Here is a 15,660-nt window from a genome sequence, read left to right on the forward strand (position 1 = left end):
GCTCAGTCTTTGTCTCCAGGTACCTCTTGATCCAAAGGGATAAGCCCCCCCTCTCCTCCCAGTTCCCCCAGGCCACCCTTCCCTCCTCCTGCTCTTCTAATAGTCCTCCATCCTTGTCTTCCTCGCTGCAGTGTCTAACCACAGATGAAGACAACAAGCATTTCATATGCACAGATAATGTGGGAAGGACATGTGTCCATCTGTCTACATATGTGTATAAATTGTGCATGTTCTTTTGGTGGAATTGTTTATGAAGGGTCCTGGGAGTAAAAGACATCAGAGGAGACGAGGAAGAATGTGTGTGTGTGTGTGGGGGGGGTCATGGGACAGTAGGCTGTGGAATCCCCTTTTTCTTGGAGATATCTTTTGAGGAATGATAGCAATTTGAGGCACCCCCCTCCCCAACCTTGCCCTAGGGTGTGATAGGGACTAACTGGGAATGTTGGTCCTTCCCATTCTGTAATGCTTTAGCTTTAATCTCCAATATTCAACTGAGGTACCTCCCACTATCCACCTCAAATAAAGAGAAGTCAGCACCAGAGTTTACTTTGCCTTTATTCCCATCAATGACTCTTAAGTCTGGCTTGGGGGCGGTGGGAGTGGATGAAGAGCCCATGGCCTGGACTCCCTGGGGACCAGGGCTGATGGTACCAGCTGCCGTAGGTGAGATACCAGGCAAAGGTACCCACAGCTGCACCTACCACCTTGTGAGTGTATTGGTGGAAGTAGATGACGGTGCAGAGCAGCAGGAAGTTCCAGAGGCCCAGCAGCAGCACGTTGAGAAGGAAGACCAGTCGAAGAGGGGCACCAGCAGGCAGCCCATGTGCTAGGTACCGGGCAAAGACTGCTGTTTCTTCGGCCATGAGCAAGCAGCAGAAGGTGAGCAGAAAGGTATGAGAGGAGACGGTGTAGCCCCTCCACTGGTGGCCCGCTGCCAGGCAGCTGCGGCGGTCAGGCAGCTCGTGGAGCAGCAGCCCCTGGGGCAGAGGCTCAAAACAGGAGCCAGTCAGGTCCTCAATGAGCAGGAAAGCACGGCCTGCCCCCCGCCATACTGCCGCCCCTACCACCAGCCGGCTTAAGTGGCGCGCAGTCACAGCCACCCGCCGTGTGGCCAGGAACACTACTAGCAGCACGAAGCCTCCCAGGAAGGTGCAGGTCCAGCCCCAGGCAGAGTTCACAAACTTGCTGGAGGGTTAGAAAAGGGGGAGAGGGGGAAGGAGAGACTATTGGAAAGAACCACTCTTTTTTTGGATCCTAGGTTCTTCTGGATTTCTCAGCCTTCTCTCCCAGGAGTCCCATTTCTAGTCCCTTTGGCCCTTTGCAGTCTTCCTCTACCTTCTGAAGCCTATTCTTCTTTGCCCTTACTCATACTGCCCTGAGCCAAATCATTCCCACTCTCCACTTTGCATATTCTTTGCCCCTCTTTTTCATCTCCAGTCCTATACCCCCACCCTATCCCCTGAAATACTTCTAAGGCTCATAGAGCATGTCCTGTCTTCTAAATCCTCCCTTTGCACCCCCATAGTTCCCTCCACCCTTGACCTTCTCCTCCACCCCTTGGCCTATTTTTAGTGCTCAGACTGGCAGGAGAACAAGAACCCAAAAGAGGAGGGAGCTTAGAACCCAGAGTGGATGGAACTAGCATTAAAGGGCCTGTCCAGAGACTTACATGTTGAAGAAGTTGCCGTGGCTGGCGAAGATGGTGCGGGGGTTGACGTGGAACTGTAGCAGGGGTCCGAAGATGACAACTGCAGCTAACCAGGCATGGTAAAGGCGCCGGAGGCAGGGGCTCCCCAGGAGGCGGGCAGCCTGCTCACTTCCAAAGTAGAGGAGGGCTGATGCCAGCCAGAGCAGTACCCTCAGCAACCAGCCCAGCACTACTCGAAGTCGGGCCCCCAGTCCTGTCCCGGTCCCTGTCCCTGTCCCTGCCCCCACCCCTAACCCCCGCTCCATGTTCCCTCCCCTCTGACTGTTTGCTCTGCTGGGCAGCTGAGGAGGGGCTTGTAGGGCCCCCTAGGCAAGGACAGGCAGTGACAGGTGCTGGAAATATAGAGCAGAGCTAGACTGGCAGCTGGTGAGGGAAAGGGGCGGGGGGCGCTAGGGGCTGTGGCTGACGCTACTGCGTCAGCAAGAGCTGTCTGTGTGTCCTTCCATAACGTGTATGCCCTTGTGTCCTAAGTTTTCCCTACCCACACCCTTGTTTCAACTTGTGGATTGGTGCCTATGTGGTTGTGTCACTCAACTTCTCAGCCAACATACCTACTTCACTATCCACTTTTAAAAGGAAGAGGGGAAGTTAGGGGGAAAAGCTCATCAACTTTTCAGAGAAAAGCTTTAAGAATTATATCTATTGTCACCTTCATACATAACTTAAACCAATTTGGGGCAGAGATTTTTCAAAGTGGATGGATCAAGTCAGGTACCCATTCCCATATACTATAAATTCAGGCCTGAGAGAGTGACTCTGAAAGGTCAGCTTGTTGTGAAGAAGTTCTAGGCCTGACTTGGTCTACAGTCAGGTCCAGGTTGGAGTCTGGAATTTGGGAAGTTGGGAGCAGAGCAATTCCAGATCACATTCAAACTTTAAATTTGCTTTCTGTACTAATAATAATTGGAATACAATGGGTTGGAACAGACCACTAAAATTGGGAGTTCTTGAACACGTTCCACTTTATCTCACTAGACTGATCTTAGGGAATGAGAGCAACATCTTTTGTTGTTATTTGATACATTTTTGGACATTTCTCCCTCTCTTCCTAAATATCTGGTATGGTTTTTGATCCATACCAGGAAGCAATATAGCATAATAGAATCAGAAGACTATGGTTCTACCCTCAGTTCTGCCATTAACAAATCATATGACCTTGGGAAAGTCAACTCACCGCTTTTGGATGTGACAGAAAAGCTTCCTCCTGCGGCGATTTTGGATTAGCTGGTCCTCTAATGAACTTCCCAAGTCTGGAGGTTTTATAAATCTAACCAAGATGCACTGGGGTCTGTCTGTAAAGCAGTCATCATACTGAGCTACTCTTTTCTTAGGAGACCTAGTACTAGTTTAGCAGAGCACTACATTTTCTTAAATGAAGGTTTTATGTTTACTCCCTTGCAAACTCTACCTTAACTTGCTGTGAAAAATATTTGAGGTTCTTGGGGTGGGGAAGCAACCCAACTCCAAGCTAATTCCCTATTTCTAGTGGGGAATTATTGTTCTTCTTAAGAGAAAGGAGAAAAAGATGACTTTTGAAAGTTATTTAATTGGGTAATTTCAACTCAAAGGAACATGTCCTGGCTGTTAGATCCCCTGCACATTATGTTCTGCATTTCAGTCCCAGACATGAAGTTGAAGAAGTTTCTGTAAAGCCACAGTGTATGAGGAAGCAGACTGAGTCATTTCAGAGGAAACTTTATTGAGGGAGCTAAAGCAAGTGTCAGCAGGAAGGACCCCTGCCTCAACCTGCCAGTCCCCATGCCCACTTGTCTTGAGGGACCACAAGCTGAAAAGTCAGTACCACAAGAATTAAGACAAGGGCTTAGGACTTCCTACACTGTAGCACCTCCTACTCCAAAGACACAGGGAGAGCAGATTCCCAGCCTGAGGGAACATTTACTCCCTGCCTAAGAAGGAATAACATTCTGATCATCATGAAAAAAGGAGAGCAGTGGTGGGAAAACCCACCTTCTGAATGGCTAATCTGGCCTTCAACCTTAAGGTCCATGCTACTGGACCCAGCAAGGGTAATCAGACTCTGATTGGTCAACCCATTTAGACCTAGCTCAGGAACACTAGTCTATCGACCAATTCTCAGAATCCAAACATGATTATAAAAAATAACTGTTCCCTGCCTGGCGAGGACCATGCCTAAATAACTACCTGGGGGTGACCTCTTTATTTACCAGAGTCATCTGTCCCGCCTGCCCTAGGGTAGGGATACAGGCTGGGCAACAGCACTAGATTAAGAACACAATCCAGCCTCAAAGGGGAGGAGACCCAACCCAGAGCTTAGCTAGGATGGAAAAGCTAGGGGTTTCTGTTTCTCCTTTTTGAACCCTATTAGCTCCTCCACAGATCTCCCTGAGGAGAGAGAGAGGAACGAGTAGGTGACTCCCCTTGGGGGCTGTACAGATCAGTCCATACTGTCAGGAAAGAATTACTGGGAAGTGGAATAGGCTCCGTAGGCCTTGTACGGTGGAGTGGTGGTAAGACAGCCCTCGGACTCCAGCAGGTCATCCCTGAAGTATTCAAGTGGACGGTACTGCCACAGGCGCAGGTTCCCATCCCACTACAAGGGCAGAGAGGAGGTTGTTAGAGGATTTTAAACTCTGAGGCTAAATGAACCACTCAAATCCCCACAGAATTGTTCCATTCCTATTCCCCTCCTTGACCCTGCCAATCTCACCGAACTGCTGACAATTTTCTGCTCAAAGGGATGCCAACTGACGTCCCGTACACAGGCCTTGTGGCTGGCCAGCTTCTTCACAATCTGGCCACTGAGGAGATCATATACTGTACAGGAAAGGAAAGAATGAGGAAGACCATTAAGATACTGTCCATCTACATCTTACTCTACAGCAAGAGTTCTTAACATCTTTAGTGTTATGGTACTCTGTGGCAGTCTGGTAAAGCCTATGGGCCTTATCTCAGAATAAGTTTTTGAATGCATTAAATAAATTACATAGGATGACAGGAGAAATCAAATATACTGGAGTAGTTATTTTAAAAAAAACCCAAAACAGGTTCACAGACTCCTAAAGAATCTCTGACTAATGGGAACCTCTCAGCAGCTTTAGCCATTGTTTCAGATTTATTTTACTTGCAAAGCAAAACCTCTTATAGTATACAAGAGTTCTTTTTAAATCTCTTTTCCATTATAACCCTGACTAAATTCTATCCTGAAAAAGATATTCTACTGATAGGACATGGAATTTCAGCCTTAGATCAATTTCATCTGACCTAAAATCCAGAAGCATTATCTCTAGCTATAAGCTAGAGAAATTCCTGGATACCAGTGTGTCCATGTTTGTGTCTTAATTCAGTTCCTCACTCTGACCCCTTGCCAGATTTGTCTATGAATGAGTATCTGTGTTTCACTCTCAGTAGACATCTTTTTGTCTTTCTGTGAGTCTACATTTGAGTATCATGGATCTCTGTCTCACCCTCGGACTTCCTCTATTTCTGCCTGTATCTTTTCTTTCAACAAACCAGGGAAGAGTACACATTTTATATCCTTCTTTCCCTCCACCTTCTGTCTACACTCTTTGACTAGCCAAAATGCGAAATGAAGAATAGTTTTCATTGTTTCTTGTCTTATAGGCTGTTTTTAATTACAAAATTAACTCAGTGGAACATTTTACAGTTTTTCTCTTCATCTCCCATCCTCTCCCCCTACACATCCAACAACCTAACTATATTGTTACTTCTTATGTGATTCAATTTTTTTTTTCTTTCCTCTTAGGATATGGTCTTCAGTGGGAAAAAAAAGGTCTCCTACTTTGTGGTGACTTTCTTTTCTTTTCTTTTTTTTTTAAAGATTTTTCAAGGCAATGGGGTTAAGTGGCTTGCCCAAGGCCACACAGCTAGGTAATTATTAAGTATCTGAGGTCAGATTTGTACCCAGGTACTCCTGACTCCAAGGCTGGTGCTCTATCCACTGCGCCACCTAGCTTCCCCATGACTTTTTATTCTTGGGGTGATACTTACTGACAACTTTACCAGTAGAGCAACCACTATAGATATAGCGTTGGCCAGTGCTGTGGGCTGGAGAAAAGCGGCAGCGGATGAGGGTGTGGAGCACCCCATGACCCCGGTATGTCATCACGGAACTGTCTCCAGGGAGCTTCAGTTTCTGCCAGGCTATATGGAGATAAGGGGAAGGGAAAAAAACATAGCACATGCCATTAGCGGGCTCTTCTTCAGTGCAGCCAAGCTCCAGTATGACTTAGAAACCACCTCAAGGAAGATATGAAACATGATGATGGAGTCACAAAACTGTGTGCCCTTTTTAACCCAGTGATATCACTCCTGGGCTTAAACTGCAAAGGGGTCAAAGAGAAAGCAAAAGGACACATATATGCAAAAATATTTATACCAGCACTTTTTGTAAAAAACAAAAAATTGAGAGCAAAACGAGTATCCTTTTAATGTGGAATATCTAAATGAAATGTGCTATATGAGAGTAGTGGAAAATTATTATGCTGGGAGAAATTATGAATAGGAAGAATTCAGAAAATTGGGAATACTCATCTCAACTGAAGTTACTTTTAATTAGGTATAACTAGAAAAACAATTTATAACTTAACCAAAGCCATGCAAAGAAAAACAATTTTGAATCACATTTTTGCTCATTCTGAAAAATGACACCAAAATTCTGATCAATGGGGTCACTAAATTTGACTTCAAGAGGACTAATGATGAAATATATCTGTTTCCACCTGGCAGAGAGGTAGTGACTAGGAGGTTAGGAATGAACCATATATTGCCAAATATGGATAATGTATTGGTTTGTTTTACATAATTTTACTTTTCTGTAATGGGATAGAGTGATGGCCTTGGGGAACAAAATGTCAAGTGATATTGGGAAGCAATATAAAAAAAGCAACAATTAAAAACCTTTAAAAATAATGTAAGAATCAATTCTGACCTTTCTTAGGCACCTGTTGCCAACGGTAGTCCCAGTATTCTTGAATAGCTGCTTGTCGTGAGGCTTCCATGCCTTCCCGACCTGAGAAACGTCGTATATCCCAGAGCTTTATGGTCTGGTCTTTGGAGTTGGTGATGAGGTACCGGGCATCACCCTGTAAACCCATGGCCACAGGTCAAGACACAATATTCAAGGGAGCAGAACACAAAATTACAATATCTTTCTCAAGAGTGAAGCCAACTGTCAATCCCAATCTTGCATTTTGTCTTATTTTTCTGTTTGATTGATAAAAGCAATGTGCCTCTAGGACTACTACCTATTTTTACTGAGTCTAATTTGTTTTCTGGTGTTTACCTCAGACCCTATCTCCAGGTTAGGTGTTTCTACTTTCTCAGGCACTGGCTAAGTCAACTCATTCATTGTAGCTTAGAATCTAGTACTGGATCTAGTTCAGGAATCACTAATCCTTGAGGACTAATGGGTAGATGTAGATCTCATGACTTGTGGTTTAACTCCTTTCCCTTCTGACTGACTGGAATTCTTTGGCTACAATCTGAGAGATGAATCCCCATGCTAGTCTTGTTTTCAGGTTCTCCTGGAGATCATGGTCTCAGCATCTCAGCTCTGCAATCCAACCTCTTCTATTCACCTTACTGTCGATGAAAGTGATGCCATCACGGTGCCCAGCTAGTGCACCCACAGGCTTGGGATCATCCTCACGCATGGTGCGCCGGTCCCAAACTTTGCAAATGGCATCGTCCCCTCCTGAGAACAGGATATGGGAGCTTGTGTCAGCATAAGCCACTGCATTTACATCATTGTCATGGGATTCCATCTAAAGCATAGAGACAAGACAGACTATCTGAGTATTCCAGGCAAAAGGAGACAGGAAACATGATGTTTAGCTCCTGGGAATAGTACCTGCAATACACGGCGGTTCTGTTCTCGATCATAGATGTAGAGGCATCCATTGTTAGCCCTGAAAGAAAAGCGTTTGAGTTGGGAAATAACTGAGTCAAAATTCAAGAAGTGTTTTCTTTGAAGGCTCTTGTTAGGATTTTATGTTTAGGGTTAAGTTCCATAGAGCTCAACTGCTAAACAATGACAATGGAGAAAAGTGGGTTTGAAGCCGAGAAGAAATTTATGGTTTCAAATCCCACTATGGGATTTGAACCTGATAGAGGACCTAGAAGACCACTGGCTAGGGGTGTTAGGATATAGGTCTCCTCAAAACCAGGTCCAGTGGCATATGTATGTGATGGAAAACTATTGTTCTATTAGAAACCAGGAGGAATGGAAATTCAGGGAAGGATTTACATGAATTGATGCTGAGTGAGATGAGCAGAACCAGAAAAACATTGTATACCCTAAGAGCAACATGGGAGTGATGATCAACCTTGATGGACTTGCTCATTCCATCAGTGCAACAATCAGGGACAATTTTGGGGTATCTGAGATGGAGAATACCATCTGTATCCAGAGAAAGAATTATGGAGTTTGGACAAAGACCAAAGACTATTACCTTCAATTTAGGGGAAAAAAACCTGTTATCTTATTATGTAATTCTGCTATCTCTTATACTTTATTTTTCTTCCTTAAGAATATGATTTCTCTCTCATCACATTCAACTTAGATCAATGCATACCATGGAAACAATGTAAAGACTAACAAACTGCCTTCTGTGGGGGTTGGGGGAAGGGAAGCAAGAATAGGGGAAAGATTGCAAAACTCAAAATAAATAAAATCTTTCTTTAAAAAAACAGGTCCAACCTCCAGGTTAGAACTTTGTAATTAACTGGAGAAATTTCAAAATACTCACCCTCCCAACACCTCTCGTCCATCTGAGGAGACTGCAATGGAGAAAACAATGAAGCTATGCTGATCTGGCCTAAAAGAGAGTGAAGAATTTGTTGGACAGAAAGACTCCCCTTTTTACCTTTATTAATTAATCCACTTCACAGGCAAAGAAAGCTATGCACCCCCTTTCTGGAGGGAAGCTGAACGAGGTCCTGATTCATGTGTCAGAATGAAGGGAGAACTTGGAGGTTCTGCTGCATCCATCTACTGCACTCTATTCCTCCCAATGAGAAATGATATACAGTTCCCCGTCAGGGGATCTCCCACTTAGAGAAGCAAACAGTCCCTGAACAGTCCCTCTCAGTGTATGCCTCAGTTTCAGAGAAATTCAATGTAGAAAGCCTTCCCTAAGTTTCTAGAGAATCTAGCTGAAGAGGGAAGTCAGTACCTCAGATCCAGGGCAGTGTGTGTGTCTCCCTCCCCGTAGATGTTGCAGATATGAACTAAGAAGCAAGAAAGACAAGAATCACTTGAAGTTTGGGAATGGGACTCTGTGTAACTTCAGAGGGCAGAATAAGACCTGACAAGTAGAAGTTTTAAAAGAAACAGATTTTAGCTCAATATAAGAATGGTTTATTAATAAATTCTGGCTATCCAAAAGTGAAAGGGAATGCTTTATAAAAGTAATGAATTCTCCCCATTATACATATTCAAGCAGATGAATACGTTAGAGGTGTTATAAAGACTTCTTCCTATAGGGAGAAGGCCTGTATGACATACAGTCTCTTTCAACTCTAAGATTATATAAATAAAGTTAGAAGAACAAAGGAGAAAGAAGGAACAAAAAGCGAATGGTAAAGGGGTGTCAGATCATTCTGAGAGCCTTGTCTTCCTGTAATGTAGCATGAGAATCTATTTCCTACATGGAAGATGTAGGCTATAGGGTTCAAGATAGAGACATGATAGGGTTGGTAGGTATACTCACTATAATCAGACCAGCTGGAATAGAGGAAATGGTTCCCATCAGGAGTAAAGGCTACATCTAGAACACTCCAACCTACATCCCGGGCCTTGATACTCTTGAACTTATGGAAGCAGCCAAAGCGGCAGTCATACAGTCGAATGGTCTGGTCTGGGAATTGGGAATAGACAAGTTTCAGAAATTTCTCCTTTCACCTTTGGGCACCTAGTGCAGCTTTGGGACCTTCCTTTTGTTGCAGAGTTTTCAGAATTACTCCCTGCTAACATCTCCCAACTTTGGAACAAAGGCTTCCCCAATCTATGGGCTAATAGGAAATTATACTCTTTCCTGAAGCTGGATTCATAGTTCCCTATTTAAGGAGTGGTCACTTGGTCTAGGTACCTTGACAAGCAGACATGAAGATCTGACCATCCTCACTATAGACGCCACAGAAAGCTTTATGGAAATAGGAGTCTGTGAAGCTCAAGTAGTTGGGCAAGAAACTGAGAAAAATAACAGTAAAATGACATCAGGATTAAGGAGATATCAGTGTCAACAGCACCCTGAGTGGATCAGTTCATGAGGTCCTCTTTCCCCTTTGTTCAAAATTCTTTTTTTCCTTATTCATACCACCAAGGCTTAACCAAAAAAAATGATATTCCTTATTCAACAGCTGTAACTCTCTCATTTTGTCCAACAACAGAAAATTGTATCCCTCATCCCAATTTCAACTTTCTCCATTAATATCTCCACTTCTAATTTTATGGTATGGTCTCATCTACTTGTCCCTCTGGATCCTTCTTCAATCTGATCCCACTAAATTTCAAATCATAGTATTATGGGTCCAAACTTACTGAGACACTACACGGGACCGCTCCCCAGGAGAAAAGCTTCCATGATGACACAGGCCTCGTTCTCTCTGTAGGGAAGGGACAAGAGAGTAAGGCTGTGATACACAGGACACTTGAAACTCTCTTCCCTAGAGTTTACCTCATTCAAGATATAGTTAGCAGAACTTCTGACTGCCCTTCCATACCCCATAAAGAGCTAACATTTACATAGCCCTAAGATTTGCAAAGTATGTTCTATATACCAGTTGATCAAGTCTCATAGCTTTGTGAGACAGGTGCTACCCACATTTTCCATATGAGGAAACTGAGGATGAGAGAGTTTGAGTGAGTTTTTCAGGGTCAAATAGTGAACAAATGTTTGAGACAGAATTCCATCCCAGGTCTTTCTGACTCCAAATCTTGCTCTCTATCCACAGTCTTTGGTTCAGTACAGGGAAGAGAGCCTACCCGATTTAGCATTCGAGGAAAGCTGGATTCTTGCACTATCCTATTCGATCCCAGCTGCCCTGTGGCCAACTCTACTTGGGTCTTGATCTCATTGCACTCCAGCTCTCGGGTGTCAGGGCTTGAGTCCACTGTAAGAAGAAGCAGCAGCCCTACCTCAGTTCTTTAAGTTACAGAAATCAAATGTCAGTGAGAATGAATGGTCAAGACGGTGACAAGAAGAATGGGGCCCAATCATGAAGGAGGTAATGAGGTTCAAAGGATTCTCTTCATTTTATTAACTGATCTTCCTCCCCACCTCCTTTTGACTCCAATCTTTGGATAGAAACACATTTTTGCAGACTGATGCTCTACAGTTCTGGAATCCAAGTACCCTTTCCTCTTACCAGGTGGATTGTATCTGTCACCAAGACGACCCTCCCAAGGGCTGTCATTGTCATCATCTGAGTCAGAGAGCGTATGGGTGAGCTGCAGGCTGGTTGCACCACCTCCCTGTACCAGTCTCACATGGCCCCTGTGGAGAGACCTCATGGCAGGGGATGATCCCTCAATACTAAACAATTTAAACTCAGTGAGAGAATCTCACATACCCATCTAGATTACTAGGAGATCTAGAATGACTATGCTTTAGTCTTCATCAGGCTGTAGAAACCCACTCTTGGGAGCAGGGTTAGGAACCGTAAGCTATCTTAGGAGACTTCTTGGATTCTAGAGTTATGGAAAAGCTTGCCTTTCTGCCTCTACCACAAGAGTTCTGCTCTAGACAAGAATTCTGAAGGGAACTTCCAGGTCTCCTCAATTCCAAGATCACAAACAAATTACTTAAGTTAACTCCAACCTGGCTCAGTCCCTGCCCTCTTCCCCTTTGTTTACTCGGGGACTCAGTCACATGTGTGCAGCAAAGTGAAGCTTCCAAAGAAGCAGCCCCCTCACCTTCTAGAGCCCAGTCTGGCTGGGGTACAGTGTACTATGAAGCACAGTCCTGCCGTCCCATTGGGGAGAGCCTGGAGACCGGCAAACTTGGGGAGTCTCAAGCATGGAAACTGCCCCCTCCTCTCTGCTCGGAGCACCTCGCTGCCCACCCTGTGTGGGTCGTTTCCCTGCCCCGAGTGGGGAAGGGGACACACCGGAGGGTGGATTACCTGGGGAGGAAATAGGCCAGATCCACATCGTCATCTTCCTCGCTGAACCGAGGTTCATATCGACCGTAGGGTGAGGCCTCTGAGGCACTGCTGTTGCCTGGTGAGTCCATCCTCCGGTCACAGCATCCTCCGGACCCTGCTGGCGCCCTTTAGCTTCCTGGGTCTGGCAGGGTCTTGGCCCAAAGCCTCCTGGATGGGGCGCGGACAGGTGGGGGCCGGGCTACTGTTCTTCAGGAATCGGGGTCCCTTCCCCTTGCCCGCGCCAGCTCCCGGGGCTCCAGGCACACCGACACACCTGCAGCCTGGGAAGCCCAAAGAGCCGGGGGGAGGGGCTGGGGAGGGTCGAGGGTGGGTCTCGCAAGGCCAGGTGACACCCGCGCCCACCAATCGCAGCCCCCGGTGGGGAGATTCCTTGGGTTCACCCCCGAGTTCACCTAGCGCAGCTCTGCCTAGGGGGAAGGGAAGGGAGGAGGGGGAGATCCTCGGGAGACCACCAATCAGAACTCTCCCGGAGGAAGACTCTTACCCACCAATCAGAGAGCTCTCCCGCGGCAGCCGGCAGAGGCGACGGCCAATGACGTTAGAATCCGGCTTAACAGCCCGCCCCCTCCCCTCCACCTCCCCGACTCGCGGCCACGTGGTATGTCCGGGGTGTGTACCGGGAATTGGGGGGGGCTGGTGTTCGGGATCCTCCCGCCTAAAAAGGGCGATTAACGCCCAGCCGGCGACTCCCCACTCACCAAGGGCAGCACATAAAACCCGGGGCGGGAGGGCGGCGCGTGAGGCCTGGTCTATGTTTATCCACAGTGTTTCCCCAACGGCTCTAACAGCCTCGCGCGGCTTCGTCACGCACCTCGCCGATTCCCGGGCTCGCCTCCCGCTTGCGTCACGCGGTCGGCCGCTGGCCCCGCCCACCTGGAGCCCGCTCACTGGACGGCGACTACGAGTGACTGACGAGTGGGTGCGACCAAGGGAGCGTGGCGGCGGGGAGGGGGCGGGGAAAGCAGCTGCTGAGGGCGGAGCTGGGAGCGCCCGTGGCCGGGCCGGGAGCGGGGGGAGTTGTTTATGTTTGGGTTCGGTGAGAGCTCGGGGAGTGGGCGCGGGCGCGGGTGCTTCCGGGGCGGTGCTGACCGAGGGAGGAAGAGAGGCGGGATGTGCCCGCCGGGCGCCTTGGGGTTGGCATTTGAAGTCGGTCCCTGAAGTTTCAGGTTCCCCGGGATTCACACTTTTCAGACAGTCCCAAAGCCCCCCCCCCCCCCCCCCCCCGCTGAGCCGCACTTGGCCTTCCGCGCCCCCGCGGGGCCCGGGAGCTGCTGCGGCTTTAGCAGCTTTGCGATGGGGCGCGTGGGCAAACCCTGCCCGGCCTCCTCGTGGGCGTGTGTGCCCGGCGGTGACTGCCCCGCGACAGGCCGGCCCCTGGCCCAGCTCCGCGGGCCTTTCTGACCCGCCGCCCCTGCCCCACGCACCCCTAAATCTGCCCCCGGGGGCCCAGCGGATGGTCCCTAAAGATGCCCGCCGCCCCTCCCCCACCACCCGGGGCTCTTTGGAAAGCCTTGACCTTGGCCTTTCGCTGTTGACCCGCTCCCCGGCCCCCCGGGTGTTTGTGGACCGTTTCTCCCGCCCGGGAGGAGTTTGCAGGTTTCTAAACAATATATCTGCTGCCCCCTCCTCCGCCCCTCCATCCGTGCAGGGTTCAAGGTCGTGCCCTCTTACGCCCCAGCTCTTCCTGGTTGATATATAACTAGGGTTGAGTCCAAGGCCGAGGACTGCCACATGGGTGCAGGGGGTGGGCATCCCAAGCTGGAGCTTCGAGGGGAGGCAAAGTCCCTTTGCTGTGCTGAGCTAGCAGAGGGCAGCTTCCAGGTCCCCCACCCCACTATTTTACACTCTACTTGCAGGTGGGTGGGGCTGCACACCAGGGACCCTTCCCCACATTTGGTGCTCTCTAGTCCACTGCCACTTATTTTATTAATTGAAATTTTTTTTCCAACTGCATGCAAAGGTAGTTTTACAGTATTCATCTTTGCAAATTTATGAATTCCACATTTTTCTATCACCTTTCCCTTTCCTTTCCTTCCCCATTCCCATGTCAGAGAACAGCCTGGTAAAAGTTTGCATGTATAATCTTTCTCTTCCACAAGTTTATGACACATTAGGTTGGGATGTATAGTTCATAGAATCACAACTGGAGAGTTGGAAGGGAGCCTCGGCTCCATCTAGTTCAGCCTAGCAGGCTAGTGTAGACCTTTTGAAGATCTCCATGGACAGGGAACCCACCATCACCTCTTGGTCCAGCCTATTTCACTTTTGAACTGCTCCAATTTTTAACAAGTTTCATTCTCTTCCTTGACATCAAGCTTCCTTTTGACTCCTTACAAACTGCCACCGAAGAGGTGGCTAGGTGGCACCGGCCCTGGAGTCAGGAGGGCCTAAATTCAAATTAGGCTTAATACTTAGTTGTGTGACCTTAGGCAAGTCACTTAACTCCATTACCTCCCAGACCCCCCCAAAAAAAACCAAAACTGTCACCCATTGGTTCCTAATTCTGCCCTCTAGAGCTAAACAGTGTAAGTGTAATCTAAGTATCCCACAAAACTTTTCAGATACTTCAAAGACAACTTCTCTCAAAACTTTTTTTTAGGCTTTTGTGCAAGGCAATGGGGTTAAATGGCTTGCTCAAGGCCACACAGCTAGGCAATTAAGCATCTGAGTCTGGATTTGAACTCAGGTCCTCTCACTCCAGAGCCAGTGCTCTATCCACTGTGCCACCTAGCCGCCCCACCAATAATTTTTAAATTGGGATCATTTTACCTTTATCCATTTATGACATTTAGCTTTGTAGATTTTATATGAACTTTATACACTAAAGAATGCACACACTATATCTGATATAGCACCATGCCAAGCACTATGCTAAATGTTTTCTTTAAAATCTCTTATTTGATCCTCACAGCTCTGAGAGGTAGGTACTATAATTATCCCTATTTTGATGTTGGGGAAACTGAGGCAAACAGACTAAATAATCTGCTCAGGGTTACACAGCTAGAAAGTGGCTGAGGCTGTATTTGAACTTGGGTCTTCCTGACTCCAAGTACAAAGCATTGAGGACTACAGAGACTCAGAGTGAGAAGGGACTTCAGAGGCCTAACAGCTACTGCAGCCCACCTATCCTTTGTGTGATTACCCTGAGCAGGGCCCATCCCTGTAGCCTTTACTAGAAGACTTGATGGGGATTCCATTCTTATGGAGGAAGCTTTCCCTTACGTCATCTGCTCTCTACATCACTGCACTTCCCAGGTTTGCTACCATTTTTCTGTGGGGCCAAAGCTATTATCCTGCTCACTGCTACAATCCATCTTCCTTTTGTCACTTCCTTACTAATACTGGTATCTAATGGCTTCACCATCATGTCACTGACTCTAGGCAACACTAGCTTTCAGTATCCTTCCTAAAATGTCAGAGATCCAGATGTGAACAATTTTCCTGGAATAACCTCACCAGAGTACAGTACTCTGATACTTCTGCCTTCCTCATTCTGGCCACTGGACCTCTCTTCATGTAGCTTGAAAGTCAGTCAGCTTTTTTTTTACTTGCTGTCTCACTGCAGACACACGTCAGGACTTGCACAGCCTGGGATTGGGATTCTAGTACCTCACTACTTTTTAGCTGAATGACCCTGGGCCAGTCGTCTAAACTTTCTAGATCCCAGTTTTCTTATTTGTAAAATAGGGAAAAATACTTTCCTTACCTACTTCATGGCATTGTAGGAAAGGGCCAACGAGATACTTGTCCTTGTGTGAAGTAGTTACAGTAAGGTATTATCCAAA

At 47.0% G+C, this 15,660-nt stretch overlaps 2 protein-coding genes across 5 annotated transcripts; both read right to left on the reverse strand.

The window, feature by feature from the left end:
- Nucleotides 1-539: 539 nt before the first annotated feature.
- FITM1 (fat storage inducing transmembrane protein 1) lies at nucleotides 540-1,953 on the reverse strand. Its single transcript, XM_074234819.1, has 2 exons — nucleotides 1,670-1,953; nucleotides 540-1,185 (listed from the first exon to the last, which is right to left on the reverse strand). The coding sequence occupies exons 1-2, from the start codon at nucleotides 1,951-1,953 to the stop codon at nucleotides 564-566; spliced, it is 906 nt and encodes a 301-aa protein (XP_074090920.1). The 3' UTR covers nucleotides 540-563.
- Nucleotides 1,954-3,387: 1,434 nt separating this feature from the next.
- On the reverse strand, nucleotides 3,388-12,711 carry DCAF11 (DDB1 and CUL4 associated factor 11). 4 transcript variants are annotated; one of them, XM_074234815.1, is made up of 15 exons: nucleotides 12,574-12,711; nucleotides 11,834-12,135; nucleotides 11,078-11,217; nucleotides 10,695-10,822; nucleotides 10,251-10,315; nucleotides 9,799-9,899; nucleotides 9,421-9,567; nucleotides 8,884-8,938; nucleotides 8,458-8,526; nucleotides 7,560-7,617; nucleotides 7,288-7,473; nucleotides 6,639-6,792; nucleotides 5,699-5,851; nucleotides 4,398-4,504; nucleotides 3,388-4,280 (listed from the first exon to the last, which is right to left on the reverse strand). In XM_074234815.1, exons 2-15 carry the CDS (start codon nucleotides 11,941-11,943, stop codon nucleotides 4,149-4,151), a joined length of 1,605 nt encoding a protein of 534 aa, XP_074090916.1. In that variant the 5' UTR covers nucleotides 11,944-12,135; nucleotides 12,574-12,711; the 3' UTR covers nucleotides 3,388-4,148. The 4 variants fall into 4 exon arrangements, with proteins under 4 accessions (XP_074090916.1, XP_074090918.1, XP_074090917.1 ...); XM_074234817.1 differs by having other exon boundaries at nucleotides 11,078-11,134; nucleotides 11,834-12,711; XM_074234816.1 differs by having other exon boundaries at nucleotides 11,078-11,205; nucleotides 11,834-12,711.
- Between the last annotated feature and the right edge of the window lie 2,949 nt (nucleotides 12,712-15,660).

This window comes from Macrotis lagotis, chromosome 4 (genome assembly GCF_037893015.1).
Source record: "Macrotis lagotis isolate mMagLag1 chromosome 4, bilby.v1.9.chrom.fasta, whole genome shotgun sequence".
NCBI classification, from domain to species: Eukaryota; Metazoa; Chordata; class Mammalia; order Peramelemorphia; family Peramelidae; genus Macrotis; species Macrotis lagotis.